This window comes from Mastigoproctus giganteus, chromosome 6 (genome assembly GCF_048544385.1).
Source record: "Mastigoproctus giganteus isolate SK-2022 chromosome 6, ASM4854438v1, whole genome shotgun sequence".
Classification (NCBI taxonomy): Eukaryota; Metazoa; Arthropoda; class Arachnida; order Uropygi; family Thelyphonidae; genus Mastigoproctus; species Mastigoproctus giganteus.
This window is the reverse complement of record NC_143580.1, coordinates 167999230-168020840: the sequence shown is the minus strand read 5'-3', so window position 1 is coordinate 168020840 and position 21611 is coordinate 167999230. Positions and strand designations below refer to the sequence as shown.

Here is a 21611-nt window from a genome sequence, read left to right as displayed (position 1 = left end):
ATTGGTGAGGGGAATGAAGGGATTCTCTTACTAAGAGAGGCTTAAGTTCTGCAAATTGCAGTGGCTGGAGACTAGGCACCTGCGCGGTGATCTGATTGAGGTCTATAAGGCCTTGAATGGGTTCAGCACGCTGAATTCTGATGGGATCCTTCCACTTGTTCAGATTACCAACCTACTGGGACATAAGTTCAAATTAAGAAAGGACAGATGTAGAATAGATGTGCGGAAATTTGCCTTTAGCCAGCGGGTGGTTAATTGTTGGAACAAACTTCCATCTGTCGTTGTGGAAGTTGATAGGTTAAATAAATTTAAGGAGGAACTGGACAGGCATTTGGAGGGAATGGTGTGATTTTTTTTTTTTTTTTTTTTGGCTGATGCTGCATAAGCTCCTACACTTGCTTTCTTGCATCATGTGCCACTACTACTACTACTACTACTACTATACCATCATCAGTATCATTTATAAATACAGAAAACAACAATGGACTCAACACTGAACCCTGAGGGACTCCACGAAGAGCAGTGTCCATTGATTACCACTTTCTGACTTCTCCCACTCAACCATCCCTTTATCCATAGCAGCAATTTGCCTCCAATGTCACACTGCTCCAATTTGTGCAGCAATCTTCCTTGTGCAACAGTATCAAAGGCGTTTCTAAGATCCAGATATATGATATCAAAGTTATTCTTTGCATCCAGTTCCTTTGTGACTACATCATAGTATCTCGTCAGATTAGTCAGACAAGACTTCCCCTTAACAAACCCATGCTGTGTCCGAGCTATAACTGAAGTCTTGTCTAGATGATCCTGCAATGCTTCTTTAACCAGTGCCTCCATTAATTGCCCTGCTTATATAGCATCAGCCAAAAAAAAAAAAAAACCCCTTATTTCACCCATCCACTCGCTCCAAATGTTTGTCAAGTTCTGCCTTGAATCTATCTATTTAAGCTATCAACTTCTACAACGAAAGACAGACAGACAGAAGTTAAACTAACAGGTCTGTAATTACCTCTGTCTCCCTTTGATTCTCCTTTGCTGATTGGCATCAGATTTGCACATCTCCAGTCCATGGGTACCTCCCTCTGAGTCCAGGGAAGCTCTCATAATTATGGCGATGGGTTTGCTTACTCCCTTTGACACCTCCTTTAATATAACTGGATAGATTCCATCCACCCCAGGTGCATTTCTTGTGTTTATCTTCAACAATTTCTCCTCCACTTTACTCTCAGTTATTACAAGATTATCTAGCTTACTGCTAGAGTTGAATACACCTCTGGCATTCCCCTCCCTGAATAACTCGTCATGTGTGAATGTTGATGCAAATTTTCATTTAGTTTGTTAGCTACCTGAGCAGGATCATCAACAGTTGAACCATCGATATCAAGTGGACCAATCTGATTCATCCCCTTTCTTTTAGAGTTTACATAAGTAAAGAACTCTATGCTGTTTTTCTTTGCATCCTTTGCCAAAGATTTCTCGTAATCTGCCTTTCCTGCCTAACCTCCTTTGTAACTTAGTTACAGACCACCTTATATCTATCATAGGCTTCTGTGTCACATGTTAATTTATATGTATCCCATGCATTTTTCTTCTCTGTCACATGTCTAGTTAGTTCATCTGACATCCATTTAAGCCTAAATCTTGAACGATATTTCTTTTTTTCATTGTTTCAAAATTCAAGATTCATTCTTTGAATGCTTCCGATTTTGAATTTGCTGTTGGTATCATCATCAGTTGGTTCCACCGTATAGAATTTAATAAATCCACAAAAGCCTTGCTAGTGTGTGAGTGAGCAACCCACAAATTCCAGTCAATATCCTGGAAATTAAAATTCCCCATTATATATAACACACTCTAATTTACTGGATCACTCTATTTCTCTGCACAATTGCTCATTATACTCATCAGATTCATGAGGCCTATAACACACACCTACTCTCATTTTTCCTTTCCCAGTGCTTGTGTCACACCGAAAAGACTCAACATTGCATTGTCCACCCACATCAATTGGATGCACTTCCTTAGATTTTGTGTTTCTTAACTAACAGCATAACCCCTCCTCCCTTCCTGTTCTGTCTATCCTTTCTGTATACATTGTACTCCCCAAATTCCAGTTCTGCACTGCTTATGTCTGTGTGACACCATGTCTCTGATATCCCAACAATATCTGCCTTTGATGTCTTGACTAGCACTTCAAGCTCATCAAATTTATTAACTATACTCCTAGCATTGGTGTACATGCAAATATACATGCACCTGTTTCTACTCTTATTTATCCTAACACAGCCCATGTATTTACTTATTCCAATATGACTCCCAGCAGTCCTGAAAATTCCCATTGCCTTGCTTTCCAGGCTGCTGCTCAATTGCATTTCAATGGAAGTAGTGCAAGAATCACTTTTACCTCTGCCAGCGGCTGCTGTTGATCTATTAGTCCGTGTATCCCCCCCCAAGCTAGAAGTTTTCCAACCCACCTAACTGCGCCTCCGTAGCCAGGTGGGAAGGAGCAGCAGTGCGTAGCATACGCTTCTTGATTAGACCGGGGTTCGAGCCCGTCACCACCAAATACGGAGTATGTGGAAAGGTCAAGAAATGACCACCGCATATCTCGGAGCAATATGGCCTTAGTTGCTAATGCTCCTAAAAACCAAATAACAACAACAACCCACCTAACTCTGCCTCGATAGCATCACAATTATTCTTGCACCCTTTCTACTTAATTGTATCCCATCCCTGTAGAAGCAGTCTCTCCTGTTAACAAGCACAGACCGGGCTGAGAAAAATTCTACCCCTTGAGCCTTGCACAATCTCTCCAGGGCCGAATTGATCAACAAGGATCTCATCATATACTAACTCCTATCATGTCTGGGCAGAATTGCAGACACTTTCAAATTCGACCCTAACTCATGACTATTTTTCAGTATTGTCTTGTACTTGTTAAGTAATTCTGCTGGTCCCCTACTCTCAATATCATTAAGTACAACAATATCACCCTTTGTGCCCTTAAAGGATGATATCTGCCCTACAACGTCATCAACCTTTGCCCCTGGCAGACATACCCTGGTCCTCTTCCATCTATCCTTTTTCCACGATATGTTTCCCGTTTCCTTTCCCTGACAATAGAGTCACCTACAACAACTAGTTCCCTTGGGACCAGCGCATTCTGCCTTGGGGGTTGCCGCTGTGTTGTGTGATGTTCAAGTGGCATTGATGTGGGCAGTTGAGAGCTTGATAGGCCCTCAATTTAAATCCTTCTAGGGCATCCACCCTCTCCTTCAAGCTCTCATATAAGCCCATAACAATGCCGAATTAGTACCTGATTTCCACACACTCCTTACATCGCGCACACATAAAGATATTCCCCTTGGCAATATCATGTCCCATTCCTGATTGCTCCACAAACATCAAACAAGCAGTGCATTTCAATAGACTGTGATTTAGAGGAAAACTGCCCCCCCCTTAGTTCTCCCCTGAGCCACATCACTTCCACTAGTTTGAGCCATTTGCTTTGCTGCTGTGGTCTGAGTCATGATTTCTATTCAAGTTCAATAAAATTCCAATACACAAATATAACCCTAAACCATATTCCAATGCAGTTATAACACTATATATATGTATTTCGGTATTGAATATTATCTCCAAGTTACGTTATATGACTTTCTTATCCCCTTTCAACTTATATTAATTAATTTATGATGTTACGTTTGTAATAACTAGGTTGCTATATTTATTTAGTTAAAAAAAGTACAATTCAATTGACAATGAAATTTAATAAGATTAATAAATTTTACTGATTAATTGATACTACTATACTCGCTATCTAGTTTTCCATTAAACCTTATGCTAGCACACATTGTATCGTATAACAATGGTGGCAAGTTACGAACGGTTAATCTGTGGACACGAGGTATTATTTACTTTCAAAATTGCGCTATCTAAATTCAAAATAAACCAAAAAAAGCTACTTATAGAAAATAATTTAATCTAACAATTAAATTAATAAAGTGGCTAAGTATGATTAAAAACTTTCGTTCGTGGGAGCTGCAAAACCTGTCCACACATGGATTTAATACCCTTACCAATACTAAGTAATATCCTACAATATCTCTATCTAAATTCAATTTAAACTAAAGTATTTTTACTAGGAATATAAAGCAACTCTAAAAAATAAATTAATATTCCAATTTAAGTCAATAAAAAAGCAAAAAAGTCAAAGGTGGCCCTCCTTTGTCAACAGTGGAGTTTACAGTGACAAAATAGACACGCGAAACCCTTCAAAGGTGACCCTCCTTTGTCAACAGTGGAGTTTAATAACACAACAGGATCATGGCTCAGTATGCATTATTGAGGGATCGTGGGAGTTTTCCATCACACAGAGATCATAAATGAACCTGCAACTTGCCAGGAAAGACTGTTCATGCGATCTAGGGATCATAGCCTGCAACATGGAATGAATCAGAATTCTTTTAATGACGGATTTTAACTTTACAGATATTGACTGAAACTTCTGGGTTGATCGCTCACACACTAGCAAGACTTTTGTGGATTTATTGGATGACTATTTTTTACAGCGAAAAGTTAGAGGCAACAAGAAGGAGTTCTTGATCTGATTATCACCAGTGATTATTCATACATTAAGAATCTGCAGATAAAAGATCCACTGGGATGGCAGTGATCACAGTGTATCAATTTGGGATTTACTTAAAAATGTAACTACATTCAAGCGTAAAGGGAGGGGTTTTTCCTTTCATAAAGGTGACTACAGTTGGACCAAACTGATGATGTCACCATCAGCATATTCTAAATGGAAAGCATTCAAGGGATTAATCATAGAAGCTACTAGGCTTTTCATACCAAGAAATACTCTTCAAGGGGGCCTAAATGGATGTCAGATGAACTGATGAAACTAGTGGCAAAGAAGAAAAGTGCATGGGATGCATATAAATTATCAGGTAGTAGTAGTAGTAGTAGTAGTAGTGGCATGTGATGCAAGAAAGCAAATGTATGAGCTTATGCAGCATCAGCCAAAAAAATCACACCATTCCCTCCAAAGCCTGTCCAGTTCCTCCTTAAATTTATTCAACCTATCAACTTCCACAATGACAGATGGAAGTTTGTTCCAGCAATTAACCACCCGCTGGCTAAAGGCAAATTTCCGCACATCTAATTTACATCTGTCTTTTCTTAATTTGAATTTATGCCCCCTTAGGTTCGTAATCTGAACGAGTGGAAGGATCCCATCAGAATTCAGCATGCTCAACCCATTCAAGGCCTTATATATCAGATCACCTTGCAAGTGCCTAGTCTCCAGCTGCTGCAGTTTGCAGAACTTAAGCCTCTCTTGGTAAGAGGATCCTTTCATTCCCCTCACCAATCTTGTTTCCCTTCTCTGTACACGCTCAAGTAAATATACATCCTTCCTAAAATGAGGCCTCCAACCTGTACGCAGTACTCAAGGCGTGGCCTGACCATTGCCTTATACAGAGGGATAATCACCTCCTTTTCCCTGCTAGCAAAATTGCTATAGATCATTGACAAAACCCCATGACCTGCCCTGGCAGCCCATCTGCATTGCTCAGAAAACTTCATATCTGCCTGCACAATTACTCCCAGGTCTTTTTCATTTTCTACCACCTTAAGTGTAGTACCACACAGTTGGTACGTTTCTCTGGGGTTACTTCTACCCATATGCAGTACTTTGCATTTGTCAAGGTTAAACTTCAATTGCCACTTCTTAGCCCATCTGCCCAAATTATCTAGATCCTGTTGCAGTAGCACACTGCCATTACTGTCATTAACAACCCTGCCAACCTTTGTATCATCTGCAAACTTCGACACTAAGCCTGATATACCTTCATCAATATCATTGATAAATATACAAAACACCAGTGGACCCAACACTGAACCCTGTGGGACTCCACTAATAACGTTAGTCCAAGAAGAGCAGCACCCATTGATTACCACCCTCTGTCTTTCGCACTTAACCATCCTCTTATCCATTGTAGCAACTTACCCTTAATACCATTCTGCACCAATTTGTACAATAGTCTTCCATGCGCAATAGTGTCAAAAGCTTTCCTGAAATCCAAATATATTATATCAAAATTATTTTTTGCATCCAGTTCCTTTGTAACCACATCATAATATCCTATCAAATTTGTCAGACAAGACTTTCCCTTAACAAACCCATGCTGTGTCTGAATTATTGCTGCGGTCTTGTCTAGATGATCCTGCAATACATCTTTAACCAGTGACTCCATTATTTTACCCGGAACAGAAGTTAAACTAACTGGTCTGTAATTACTTGTGTCACCCTTCGATCTCCCTTTGTGAATTGGGGATACATTTGCACATCTCCAGTCCGTGGGAACCTCCCCTGAGTCCAAGGATGCTCTCATAATGATGGCTAAGGGTTTGCTTAGTTGCTTTGCCACCTCCTTTAATATAACTAGATAGATCCCATCCACCCCAGGTGCTTTTCTTACGTTTAACTTCAACAGTTTCTCTTCCACTTTGCTCTCAGTTATTACAAAATCATTAAGTATCCTTAATCATTAAGTCACCTAGTTGTAGGTGGCACAGCAACCTGTCGTAGATATAAACTACTCTGTAATCAAGTCACAAAGGAAGTCAAGCAAGAAAAGCAGATTATGAGAAATCTTTGACAAAGGATGCAAAGAAAAACAGCGAAGACTTCTTTACTTATATAAATAATAGAAAGGAGGGGATGAATCAAATTGATCCACTCAGTATTAATAGTTTGACTGTTGATGATCCTACTCAGGCTGCTGACAAACTGAATGAATATTTTGATCTATATTCATACATAAGGAATTCTTTATGGAAGAGGATTCCAGTAATTTATCAAATTCTAAAGGCGAACTAAATGATTTTTGTAATAATTGCAAGGAAAGTGGAAGAGAAATTGTTCAAGTTAAACAAAAGGAAGACACCTGGGTTGGATAGGATATCCAGTTATATTAAGGGAGACAGTGAAGGAAGTAAGCAAACCCTTAGCCATAATTATGAGAACAACTGTGGATTCAGGAGAGGTTCCCACAGACCAGAGATTTGCGAATGTATCCCCAATTCACAAGGGAGGGGATCAAAGGGTGACACAAATAATTACAGACCTGTTAGTTTAACTTCTGTTCCATGGAAAATAATGGAGTCACTGGTAAAAGAAGTACTGAAGGATCATTTAGACAAGGCCACAATTATAATTCAACACAGCATGGGTTTGTTAAGGGGAAATCTTGTTTGACAAATTTGATTGGTTAGCATGATGTAGTCACAAAGGAACTGGATACAAAGACTAATTTTGATGTCATATTCTTGGATTTCAGGAAAACTTTTGATACTCTTGCATATAAAAGACTTCTGTAGAAATTGGAGCAGTGTGACATTAAGGTCAAGACTTTGCGATAAAAGATGATGTGCATGAAATGATCGTTTGTGTCCAGCATCACAGTTTACCTATGCATTATACCACTCAAAGAATACCTAAAACTAGCTTACTTTTGTAACTGTTTTGGGTGCCTTTGTATCGACAACCAACTGGATGTTCCTTAACCCAAATGATGGTCCTTGTGCATTAACTCTGTGGTTCAGATAAGTAATCTCAGGCTTAAAAAAAATCACATTTGCTTGGCTTCGAATGGAAGTTAATTTAAGATTAAATTTATTCCAACAGACTTTGTTCTCTGAAAATTTCTTTTTGGTTTTGCTATTTATGGTGTGAAGAGTACAAGGAACTCTCCGACTTATGTAAAACTCGACTTATGCAAATTCGACTTTACGTACGTTTTTGTCAACCAGTGCAAACTGAAAAAAGTATGGGAACATATTTTCCATCTGTAGGAATAAATGGAGGTATTGTGAAAATATCGTAATGCGAACCCAATAACAAATTGTTTTGTTTTTTTTTTTTTTGTAATTCGTTCAAAGTCCTTGGAAGTTGAAAATTTCTCTATATTACAAACTGTTTATCTCTCTCTTTCTCTAAAAGGTCATATTTATAATGGAAATTGCACTACACTTTCATTATTATCATATATTCCCATTATAAGAATCAATTTTGAACACCTTTGTGATATTTTTCTAAAGCACGTTTCTGGAAGCCACGACCAAAAAATAATTTTAAAAATTTGCACTGTCCAGTTTATTGGCCTTTTCTGTTAGCGCAATCTATTATAAACGGGTAGTAAACTCAATCTTATTGCATTTGCAATAATCCCATTCACTGAAATTTTCAATCATATAAAAAACAGATTTTCAGAAACTTCTCTTCATTGCTATTTACGTATTACAATGAAAAGTACAAGTGCTGGCAGTGCAGGAAATGAAACAAAATTGATTTAGAAATGAAGATGAAGATGAAAATGATTAAGAAGTACAAAGCAGGACAAAGTTTGTCATCTGTTGCAAGGGAATTAGGTCTCGCTACTTCAACAGTGAATGCTATTTTAAGGGACAGTGCACATATAAAAGAACATGTTAAAGGATCAATGCATTTAAAATTAACAGTGATCACAAAACAGTATTCAGGTGCTATATCGAAGATGGAGCAGCTATTAATAATATGGATGGAAAATCAGATTCAGAAGCGAGTGACCCTGAGTCCAATGGCCATCCAAGCAAAAGCAAGAAGTAGTTATAAAGATATTAAGGACCCCAAGTACAGCAAACCAAATGTACAGTAAGTACAGCGAACTCCAAGCCAAGTTCGTGGCAAGCAACAGATGGTTTAATAGTAGGTTTAATAGGTAAATGGTACATGGAAGAAAATATGCCCACGGCACATAAAAGGCTTTGAAGGGTTTGAAAAAGACGAATCATATGAAGAGGTTACGGATAAGATTGTACAGGTTGCAGAGCTACTTCAGTTGGAGGTTGTTGTCAAAGACGTGGAGGAGTTAATAGAGGAAGAAGAGAAGGAATTATCTAACGAAGAACTTATTTATTGACTTGCAGGTAGCAATAGTGAGAGAAGGAAATGCTGACAAAGCTCAAGATGAACCAAATGAGAAGCCAAGATGTTTCTTCACCAGAGAGATGGCAATGGCATTTCATGAAATTGCATAGGCAATGGCAAGGTTTGAGAAGATGGATCCTGACAACGAACGATTCTTAAAAGTTAACAGAGGGGTGAATGATATGCTTATTTGCTACGAAGAAATCTATGATGAAAAGAAAAAAGCCAGTCATCCATTAATATGTTCTTTCATAAGGTTGAGCAGTCGACCCCTTCTAAATCTCCACGGCACCGTACTTATCAGCTGAAGACAGTGATTCTGGCAACAATGCTCAAAAGGTAAAACTTACTGACGTTATGCCCCTCTCCTCTCTTTTTTTGTAATTTTATAATTTTGAAATTTTTTTAAGTTGCACACTTTTGTCATTTTTCTTGCGCATAAAATAAAAAATTGAATAAATACAATAAATAATTAAATGTTTGTCAAACATTTCTTTTTTGATTCAATCAATTCAGCAAGCATAGTTGTGAGTGCTGCACAAGCATGGAGGAAATTCTGACAGCATTAGTAGCATACGATGCAAGAAAAGAAGCTTATGCAGCATCAGCCAAAAAAAACCGCTCCCATTTCACCCCTCCGTTCGTTCCAAATACCTGTCCAGCTCAGCCTTAAATTTAGGCTACTATTTATTTAGCTTATGTAGAGTTCCGCGGAATGCAACCTTTATATTAATCGGGGAGTGGCTGTACTAGGTTTATTCATTAATGACTTGTTCTCTTCCTCTTTCTTTGCCATCTGCACCACTGAATCAAATGAGGTTGATGTGAGAGAAATTTTCATTTTAATTTACTATTGTCCTTTGTTCTTTAGGCCAATCTCCCACAATCCCTTTTTCATGAGGCATATTCTATGTACTTTCTCCCGTCATCTAATATGCAGATTTAAATTTTTGAGGACAACAACAGTTGTCCTCTCTTCAGAAATGAAACACCCACAAATGCCCCCTTGAATTTCTCAAAATCAGTTACAATTCTTAATTTGTTGGATTGGCTAAGAAAATGGATGGCAGCTGTTCTTTCAATTTAGCTTTTGCCATAATCAAACATTCATAGGGGCTCTATCCATAAAGGGAGGCTACCTCCAAAATAGTTTTAGAAAACAGTGATTGGAATAGAATCTGGTCTAACTGAGAAGAAAGATATTAAACTGGTACACCCCACTAAACTGATAATTCCCTGGTGATGATCTATCTCAGTGAGAATTCTGTGGAATAATCTGCTCTTGTTACTGCCACATGGGCACTTCTGTATTTGTTTCAGTATTCTTTGTGTTTAGTTTAGTATTATGTTAGAATATCTCCTAAGTTCTGTATACTTCTCCTCCTTGCTCATATTATCTTTAATTCAAACTTATGTTCAGTATTGTTTCTATAAAAATAATTATCCACCATTCTCAGTAATTCTTCCCAAATATAAATGCAAGGTAGTAATAATTCAAAATAAGGCAGAATTAATATTAAGAAGGGAGTAATAAATATATAATTAATAAGTAAACTAATATTACTTCCTTCTTAATGTTAATTAAGAAGGGAGTAATATTAGATTGCTTAATGTTGTTTAATGCTTAATATTATTTCTCTCATAATTGATGAGGCGCCTCCGTAGCCAGGTGGGAAGGAGCAGCAGTGCATAGCACATACTTCTTGATTATACCGGGGTTCGAGCCCGTCACCACCAAATACGGAGGATGTGGAAAGGTCAGGGAATGACCACCGCATATCCCGGAGCAATATGGCCTTAGTTGCTAATGCTCCTAAATAGCAAATAGCGAAATTTCTCATAATTGAAAATATGAATAATTTCAGAATAATACTTTTGTTCAGATAGCTTCAATTAAATAACTATTAATAAGGAGCATCATGTATTTTTCATAGCCAATAGATAATGCAAGCCTAAAAGTTATAATCCTTTAATTTTCAGTTTATTTCAAATATCTTCACTATTGAGATACACAGAGTTAATCCATATATATCATTATTTTCTTATAATTTAAGTCCTGGTTCAAAAGCACCATTTTTATATTGGGGGGGGGGAGGTGAGGTGTGTTTGTGCATATACCAAAGATAAACCCTGTCATATGGCCATGGTATTTACATTCAGGATGGATAATTTAATTAACAACATCTTGAATATTGTTCATCTGGTGGTTTTTAGAACAACTCAATATCCATATAGTATTAAGAGTAATATTAGCAGTACATGGTAGTATTGTCAATGAAGTCTCCATAATTATCAATCAGCTTATTCAGTCATGTATACTTGTAATAGAAGACCTGTAGCTTCATAAATATGCCTTGATACTCCTAGCCAAATATGTATGTCGATATTGCATAATAGTGAGTTATTCATCTCTAAGCATCTCCAAAATAACTGTCAACATTTATGTACTCAATAATATTCATAGCTATGAAGAGACAGTATGTGAAACCTTAACAAATTTATTAACAAATTTGTTAAGGTTGTTAAGGCTTACTTCTCTCTTGTATAATACACAGATCCTTTAAGCAACCTAGTTGTAAGTGTTCTTAACATCTCAGAAATTTCAGTTACCTCTAATCTTATATTGAACTTCTACCAGTGATGTATATTATATCATGAGAGGTGTTTAATCATTATCAATATAGGTAGAGGTTTTCAGTAAACTTTAAACTCCAAAGTATATAAAAGTAAAAATTCCATAATATGGTGAGTCAACTTACTGCATTATAATAATAGCATCTTGCTCCACTTGGCTTTTTCCTGCAAGCAGGAAAGGCAACTGCCAGTGGAGCAAGAAAACTTCTGCTGGAAGCCCACATTCCTCAAGGCATGCTAGCTAACCTATTTTTATAGAGAGCATTGACTGATGACAAAGTCATAATCTAGAGCAGAGATTGGCTCAAACTGAAAGTTATACACTCAGCCCCATGCAATCTGCTTTCCCACCATTTAGCAGTAAACTGGCAGTTTGCTGCTAAATTTTAACATTTGGATAATTTTGGATTATTTGAACTAGCTAAACTAGTTTGCCAAATATGGATTGGATGTATGGAATGGTGCTAGTCCTCATAAACGTACCATTCAGTGTATCCTAATATCAATAATTTGCTTAATTGTGATCGTTTCATTTTATTTTATTTTATTTTACTCTACTTGCATTTATTTTATTTTATTATTAATTATTTGTTTGTTTATAGGGTATAACTAAATAAACTAGCCCAGGCTATCTGTCTTTTGGCCACATGGCTCTCCAGGTATACTTTTATAATGTATATTCTTAAATCTTATCTTCCTTTTTGGCCTAAAGGCCAACTGTTTGCATATTAATTTGTCCTTAGGGCTCTATGGTATAGCTTTTATTGTACATTATTGTACTTTAAGCACTCTTCAAATCTGTAATGTTTAATCAATAATTTGATGGCATTAATCTGATCTGGGACTCTTTTCCTACTTTTCATACTTTTATTAAGTCTAATTATATATATATCCATACATTTCTCTGTGTGTGTATGTGTATATATATGTATGAATACTGGGTTTTCTGAAAAGAAAATTGATGGTTTTATGTTTAAAACAACTCAACTTTATTCTTATTTTTACATAAATATATAATAATAACTTTATTTATCATCAATTTGCTGTGTATAGGACAAATAGACCAGTTCCAGAGGATCCGCAAAACGGACCCCCTGGAATTGGTCTATTCGTCCTATACCCCCAGGGGTATGCCCCCCAGTTTGGGAAACGCTGTTCTACATCACATACCCCAGGGGCTCACATCTTGTGAGTATGGGCCTGGCACACCCAGGGTCCTGAGCTGAATACCATCATTCTTCTCTTTCTTGGTGATTCCCTTCTGCTTCTGACCCTTGCTCTCTCTCTCTCTCTCTCTCTCTCTCTCTCTCTCTCTCTCTCTCTCTCACAGGATAACTTTGGGAATTTTTTTTTGTATTTTGCAGCATAAGCCTCAGGCTTCCTTGCACCATATGGTTAATAATAATTTACAATATATCTAATATACACAAATGACACTTATGCCTTCTCTGTGGAAATGCATCGATGCTCTCTTGTTTAAATGTGTGTAGGTAAGGTGGGACTCTGCCTCCACACATGACACAGGAGAGCTTGGCAGATGATGTGAAGAGGAGCACAAGCTTGTGCCTGTTGACTTCTGGAATTCAAGCGAGTAGGTTTCCTGTAGCTAAGACCTTTTTCCTATAGGTTTTATTGGAGCAAAACTTATTCAAGTCGGCATCTGGGTGCTGTACTTCCATTAGCATTTGATGTGGGAGGAAGCAATCTGAGATATGAAGTCTCCGATGCTTCAAGCAGAGCATCAGGGTTCACCGAAGTTCTGGCTTGGGTATTTGTCAGTAATATGAATCTCAAATAGATGTATTGAGATTTGGTCAGTGACCATCTTAACTGTGGCTACCAGTTGCTGTACTTCAATAATATCAGGTAGTTGCTGCATCCCCCAGTGAAGTAGCAGGGTTGTAGTTCTGTCTTGCAGTGGGGAGACACTTTCCAGTTACCCATTTAAGGAGCCAGAATTCTGCTGCGAAGATTGGCTTCTTCGTTGAAGTAGTTGCTGATGCCCACACTTCAGTGGCATAGAGGAGTGGAGAATAAATTACTGTTCTGATGAATTTCTTAATTATTTGAGGATCCTTGACATAGATTAATTGTTGTTTAGCTGCCCATCGAAGAGAGACTGCTCTGGACGTGAGCTTATCTACGTGCACATAAAACCGAAGTTTTGGATCAAATATTATTCCCAAATCTGTGTGGATAGAAGATATTACAATTCCATTGAGTGTTGAGGCTATTACTGTAGGGCAGAGGTTCCCAAACTTTCTCGGTTCACGGCGCCTTTAGTGTCCCAGTAATTTTTTCACGGCATCCCTAGGCCAAAAGAAATACCTAACACAGTGGTTTTCGACCTTTTAATATATATATATATATATATACCTAGATAATATTTTTTCTTTATATAGAGGTACTAAATAAAGATTAATTATAGATCACCACAAAATTAAAAAGATATGGTACAATGGGTACCGTACACTTTTTTATAATGAAATAAATATACAAATTAAAAATAATAATAATAACTTTAAGTAACTTAAACCCAAATTATACAGCACCCCTAGAATGTTGTTGTGCCACCCTAGTATGCTGCGGCACCCCAGTTGAAAACCACTGCTGTAGGGGTTGATTTGAGGGAAAACAACATTAGTTTTGTTTTTTGTGGATTGATTGTGAGACGACCATACCATTTAAGGTAAGAGGCGATGTTGATGAGACTATACTTAATACATGCTGTAGCCTCTAGGTGATTGTTGGAAGCAATAGGCATTACAATTTTTATATCATCTGCGTATGTGATGATTTTCTCATTGTTTGGACAAGAGGTGCGATGATGGCTGTAAATAACAAGCTAGATAGGACTCCTTGTGGAACAACAGCATATATCACCTTCTTGTGCACGTGTCTATGGATATCAATCTGTGATATCCTGTTGTGGAGGAGTGATGCTATGAACCAGAGGATATTACCTTGGATTACATAGTGGGCTTCAAGTAAACAGAAGAGTGCCGACACATTGATGGCATCAAAAGCTGCTTCAATATCAGGGTATCTGAATAGCGAGTTCCTCGTTCCATTCAAAAGCAGACAATATAGTACTTGTGGTTGCAAAGAAGTTCATCACTGTAGATCAGTTTCGGATGGTGTAGTGGATGTGTGATGGCTTATCTCCAAGCATGTTGAAAAAAAAGCTATGAATTAGGGTTGAATTAGTTTGCACCTGGTGAACTTTTCATTTTGTTTTCCATTTAAAATGATAAACCGAAGTAAATTTAGGGCTTCTCATAACATTTCATCCATAATTGTCATATTTACCAAAACTGTTGTATAAAGATTGTAAATGCTCATTTTGGAATATTTTGAGAGCACCTGTCAAATATTACTTAGCTTTGCCTTAACTATTAATAAATATCTTTTGTTTATATTTCTATATGTTACATTAATGCTAGTCATTGATGTAACATACCATCACAAAAAAGGGTTAGAAATGTGAAATTCCTAGGTGATGCACTTTCTTTGAACACTGGTGTATAAAGATAAAAGTACTGAAAGCCAAACTGCACAGCTGATTTTGGGGGGCAGAATTACAGCACTTACTAGAACATTTAAATGAAGAGAATGACTGTAAAAATATGGGTTATTGCATTTCACAAAGGCACATAATTTTCACGTTGTTCACATTAATTAACCAGATAAGTTCCTGTTCCTTGTGCTTTCTTCATTTATAAGGGTGATAATTTCTCCTCCAGAGATTTTTCACTCATAAATTCATTAAATACTAAATAATTCTTACATGAATATAAATGCAAAAAACATGTTCAACTCATCATCCATCTGCTTGAGGAAAAACAAGGAGATGGCTGATCATCGAAGTCATGCAGTTGGATATGAACTTTTCTAACAGTGCTGACGGGCCACCAGAGCAGTAGATGACTTTCATCAACCGTTGAAATACCACCACTTTGCTTATTGGAGGCTTGAAGTGGTGAAACCCATGTTTAGTCTCTAGAGCAAAGTTTCTTGCATCCCCCCCTCCCCCCATACTTCTCCTTCAACTCATGCAAAGTACTAAGTACTATAGATTTTGATCCTTTTTGTGTTTGAGGTTTTCATAAAAAAGGGGGGGTGGCCAACTTAATTTGTGATGCGATCGACTTTTTTTCTTCAAAATGTGCCGATCTACCATCTCAAGTTCATTGCACATGGTTAAAAAGGTTAATCGACACATGTTGAAAAATATTGTTTATAAATTTTAAAATTAAATACAATTCAGAATTCTTATTTTAAATTCATACGTATTTAAATTTTTATCTTCTGTATGTCTGTAAGAGTAGAGCGATTCTTCGTCTGTTTTTTTTTTTTTTTTGTTTGTTTCAAATACGAAAATTCTGATTCATATAGATATGTGGAACCAAAACAGGAAAATTTTAAAATTCACTGCATTTTTTTACAGTACTTTTCCCGGCAAACATATTTCCAAAAGTCTTTTTCTGATGACCTGGCTTTTAGGAAGATATCGTTTCGCAATGTAATAATTTCATTTTCAAGTAATATTTTCTCCGTGTGAAAAATCTCACGATTTTTTCTGCAATTTGTTTCGTATCTTAGTCAACCTTAAATGGGCAAGAAATATATTGAACAATGTCTTCAATTGTTTTAAAATCACTGAATCTGGTTTCAAAATCATCCACAACTTTCTCAATTTCAGAAGCATATTTGCAAAATGATCAAATTTTTTTTCTTTGAGATCCTTAGCCATTGCCAAAAATTGATATTTATGTGCAGAAATACTACTAATCATGTCACCCACATTTTTATTTTTTCCTTGTAATTCCAAATTCAGATCACTTAATTTACTGGTAAAATCTGTCAAAAAAGCCAGATCACACAACCACACCGTACCTTGCAGCTGCTGATAATCATCTCCACTTTAATCGACAAATTTTTTTTAACTTCATTCAGCAAATTTCGAAATCTGTAGAAACTTACTCCGACTCAGCCACTTCACATATGTGTGTAATATCAGATCTGGTTCATTTTCATCGAGGTGGATTTTGAACAGTCTCCTTTTAAGAGATTGTCCTCTGATGAAATTCACGATTTTGAAAGCTATGTATGTAACACTTTTAGTATTTAATCTTTTGCTGGCTAACACTTTTTGGTGGATGATACAGTGGCAACTCAAAAAATCTGGGAATTCATCATCCTTTTGGTACAATGCAATGAATCTGTTAAAATGCCCTGTCATTGCTTTAGCTCCATCTGTTGTTATTGATACAAGCTTAAATAGTGGTAATTTAATTTTTTCAATAAAATTTTTGAATGCGTTAATATATATCAAGACCTCTAGTTCTCTCTTTTAACGAAACCATGTCCAGCCGTTCTTTTCTAGTGGCAGAATCATCGAAAACCATACGAATAACAACGAGCAATTGAGCCATCACTGACGTAAATAAAAGGACACACAATTAGCAATATGAGCAGACAATTGTTCTTTCGCGTTACTCATTTTTTCGATGCATTGCACCTAGTATTTCAAGATAATTGCAGATCTTGAAGAGCACTTTTAATTCCATTTTTGTTCTTAAAATTTTCAAAAAGAGAAGCTGTTATTTCTAAAAATGTGCCTTTGATGAATTGACCATCGGAAAATGGTTTGCACTTTTTTGCAAGAAATGACTCACTTTAAATGATGCTAGTTACTGCTTTGGATTGTAAATTAGTATTACGAAGAAATTTTGTTGTGCGAATAATCTAGATTTAAGTTCTTTTAATTTATTTTTTCTAAGGTCACTATTAGGCAAAAAATCCAATTGGTATTTACCATGGAAAGCTTTGAAGTGCCTTTCTAAATTTACTTTTTTTGGGTATAGCCACGGAAGCATTGCAAATCGAATAACAATATTTTTCTTTTATCATTACCGAAAGTATTCTAGTTCTTACTCTTTATGAAAATGATATGTTTTGTTCTTTTTTGCAGTATTCATTTTAAATCAAAGGGTATTAAATTAACGTATAAGCACTGTCCAGTTATTAATATTAAGTAAGCCAAATAAGAATTCGACACATACACTATGCTCTCCTCAACGTAACTGCATGAATTTTCACTAGACAAGCCTAGTGGCTGCACAGCGACAAGAGTGATCATGTGGTTCAACAGATTTGTAATAAGTGTATGCAGTGGGGCACATAATAATAATAACATTTAGATTTTGGCTAATCTATTTTTATATATATTTAAAATTCGTCGTGATCGACCGAAATTAAAGCCACGATCCACTGGTAGATAGCAATCGACTTGTTGACCACCCCTGATATATAAGAATTTTGCTAGCAGAAACAAGAAAGTGATTATACCTTCGTATAAGGCAATGTGACCGTTGCCTTATACGAAGCCACACCTTGAGTACTGTGTACAGGTCTGGAGGCCTCATTTTAGGAAGGATGTAGAGTTGCTAGAACAAGTACAGAGAAGAGCAACAAGATTGGTGAGAGGAACAAAGGGGTTCTCCTACCAAGAGAGGCTTAAATGCTGTCAGTTGCAGCATCTGGAGACTAGGCACTTGCGAGGTAATCCGGTTGAGGTGTACAAGGTCTTGAATGGTTTGAGCAGGCTCAATGCTGATGGGATACTTCCACTTGCTGAGATTAAGAACCTGAGGGAGCATAGATTCAAATTGAGGAAAGACAGTTGTAGACAGCAGGTAGTTGATTGCTGGAACAGACTTCCATCTGTTATGGAAGTTGATAGCTTAAATAAATTTAAGGCTGAACTAGACAAACATTTGGAGGGACTGGATGGGTGAAATGGGAAGGGGTTTTTTTTTTTTTTTTTGGCTGATGCTCTATAAGCTTGCTTTCTTGCATCATATTGTTGTTATTGTTGTTATTTGGTTTTTAGGAGCTTTAGCAACTAAGGCCATATTGCTGGTGCCTCCGTAGCCAGGTAGGAAGGAGCAGCAGCGCGTAGCACATGCTTCTTCATTATACCGGGGTTCGAGCCGGTCACCACTAAATACATAGGATGCGGAAAGGTTCAGAGAATGACCACCCCATATTCCCGGAGTAATATGGCCTTAGCTGCTAATGCTCCTAAAAACCAAACAACAACAACAACAACAGCCATATTGCTCCAGGATATGTGGTGGTCCTTTCCTGACCTTTCCGCATCCTCCTTATTTGGATGTGACAGGCTCGAATCCCGGTCTAATCAAGAAGCGTGTGCTATGCACTGCTGTTCCTTCCCACCTGACTACGGAGGCGCCCTTGCATCATATGCCTCAACTAATGCTAATATAGTCTATTAATACAATCATTCAGCCTGTCCATTTTCATATGCAAAAAAACTCTACTGTAATTCTTAGACATGTTTAACAAATAGTTTTTATAATTTGCCTTAGCCTCACTCACTCACTCACTGAGTAACCTGATTTTAAACTAGAGATGGCTGATCATCAATACTAATATCACTGCTTCCCTACAGTGGATTAACACAATCCTTCAGCCCTCCTGTTCTCATATGCAAAGAACTCTTTGCTCTCATTCCTGGACCTGTTTATTTTGATATTTGCCTTAGCCTCACTCATTCACTGAATAACCTAATTTCAAGCTAGTTTGCATATTTGATATGGAACTGGATCTCTTGATAATCACAAATATCACAAGTAGCCTTCTTGTCTGATAAAAATTTTATCAGTTCTTGGTTATCCATTTCAGTATACTTGTGCCACATCATTTTAAAGGCATGAAATGCTGCATAGTATTAGAATTATTTTCTGAAACATTTCCCAGTTAACAAGTCTATTCTATAGTAATTTCAGCTTTTAATATTGTGTAATTTCAATGCCTGGTTTCATAAGAAGCATTAATTAAGAATTTTTGCCTTTTTCATACACATATTGTTTTTTTTTTTTTTTTTTTTTTTACATTTTTTTAGTAGAAAAAAATACTGGCAGCCAATACTGTGTAATTGATGGAATGTTGAGGGGAGGAATGGAGAACTACGTTTCTTTTAGAACATACAAATGAAACAAATAATTTTAAAAATATGGGTAGCAGTAACCCCAGAGTGATATACCAACTGTGTGGTACTGCACTCAGGGTAGTGGAAAATAAAATAGACCTGGGGGTAATTGTGTATTCAGATATAAAGTTCTCTGAGCAGTATGAACAGGCAGCTAGAACGAACAACTCATTGAGTTTTGTCCACGATATATGGGAATTTTGCTAGCAGGGATAAGGAGGTGATTAGCCCATTGTATAAGGCAATGGTCAGGCCACATATTGAGTACTGCATACAGGTCTGGAGGCCTCATTTTAGGAAGGCTGTGGAACTGCTCGAATGAGCAGAGAAGGGTGATTAGATTGGTAAGGGGGAACAAAGAGGTGCTCTTACCAAGAAAGGCTTCAGTTCTACAAACTGCAGTGTCTGGAGACTAGGCACCTGCAATTGGATCTGACTGAAGTGTTTAAGGCTTTGAATGGATTGTGCAAGCTCAGTGTTGATGGGATTCATCCTCTTGCTCAGACCACATACACATGAGGAGATACAAATTCGAATTGATTAAGGATGGTTACAGAATAGATGTGCATAAGGTTGCCTTTAGCCAGCAGGTGGTTGATTGCTGGAATTAAGTTCCATCTGCCATTGTGGAAGTTGATAGCATAAATAAATTCAAAGAACTAGACAAACTTTTGGAGAGAATGAATAAGTGAAATGGAAGGTGTTGTGTTTTTTTTTTTTTTTTTGCTTGATGCTGTATAAGCTTGCTTTCTTGCATCATTTGCCACTGTCTTTTAGAACATACAAATTATGCAAATAATTTTCTCTACTGTACAAATAATTTTCTCTACACACATTAATAATTATGATTATCATTTATATGATATTAGTTTATATTTCAGAATGCTTTTACAGTGTATCATGGCAGAAAGGCAGAACTTATTAAAAATTTTGTGAATTTTGATTTCTAAAATGATTCTGCTGTTGTAATGCACACTTTTATGGAGTGTTCAAGAGCTTAAAATTGTACTCCAGTTTCATAAATTTCATATAAAAATTTACAGGTATAAAAAATTAGAAAAACATGGTTGTAACTTAACTTTTGGACACAAATGTAGTTTCCTCAGAAAAATTTAATACTAATAACTGTATTATTGAAATTAATTCGTTAACATATTCATTTTTTTATATGTATTTGTAGGATGTAGCACACCACATATTGCATTACAAAGTTCCAAACAAGGATATAATATTAGGATTTGAAATGTATAATAATATCCCAGAAACTCGTCAGAAGAAGATCATGAAATATGTTGGTGCACTTTAAATATATGAAATTGTTTTAATTGTAATGTAACACATTAATAAACTGTAAATAACGTCTGTGTTGTTTTTTTGGATACTTATTTGAAGAAACCTGTTTTTTAATTGTTTTTCAAACTGGTCTTATTAACTTAATGCTGCATAACCATGTTAATGTACTGAGGTCCCAAAGGTAGGAAAAAATGAAAACCACAGTATAAATAAAAATATGCATTAAATATAATGAACTGAACCACTATAAATGTTTGTTTAAATATGCAAAACAGGCAACTATATAAAAATGTTTTGAATTGACGTTCATTATTTTGACTTTGAATTGCAAACTGGCAATATTATTCAAGTATTTTTGAAAATATAAAGAAAGCAAACCTATTAGTGATACAAAAGAGTTTCTATAATTCACTAGCCTACTTTACATGCATGCACAGTATGAAGCCAGTTACATTATAGTATAGTCATAGACTTTAAATTGTTTATAGCCTGAGTGTCGGGTGATCTAGTGACTGAGTGATCTCTACTGCAATTTATAGCAAGCTCCATATAGAATACAATTTCTATAACTTCAGAGATTTTAAAGATAAATCTCTCTTTAATAAAGTCTAAGAGAAAGTTACTTAAAATAAATTACCTTCTGTAAATTTTTTGGTCCATTAACAAGAGTAAATTTCTAACTTCCAGTTGGGT

The 21611-nt window shown here is 36.4% G+C and overlaps 1 protein-coding gene across 1 annotated transcript in view; it reads left to right on the top strand.

The window, feature by feature from the left end:
- Positions 1-20931, top strand: part of LOC150084737 (RNA polymerase II-associated protein 1) — a 630471-nt gene extending 609540 nt beyond the window's left edge. Inside the window, exon 34 of the mRNA XM_090376342.1 lies at positions 20806-20931. Within this exon, the coding sequence (XP_090232468.1) occupies positions 20806-20931 (126 nt within the window). The remainder of the gene's footprint in view (positions 1-20805) is intronic.
- The last annotated feature ends 680 nt before the right edge of the window (positions 20932-21611 follow it).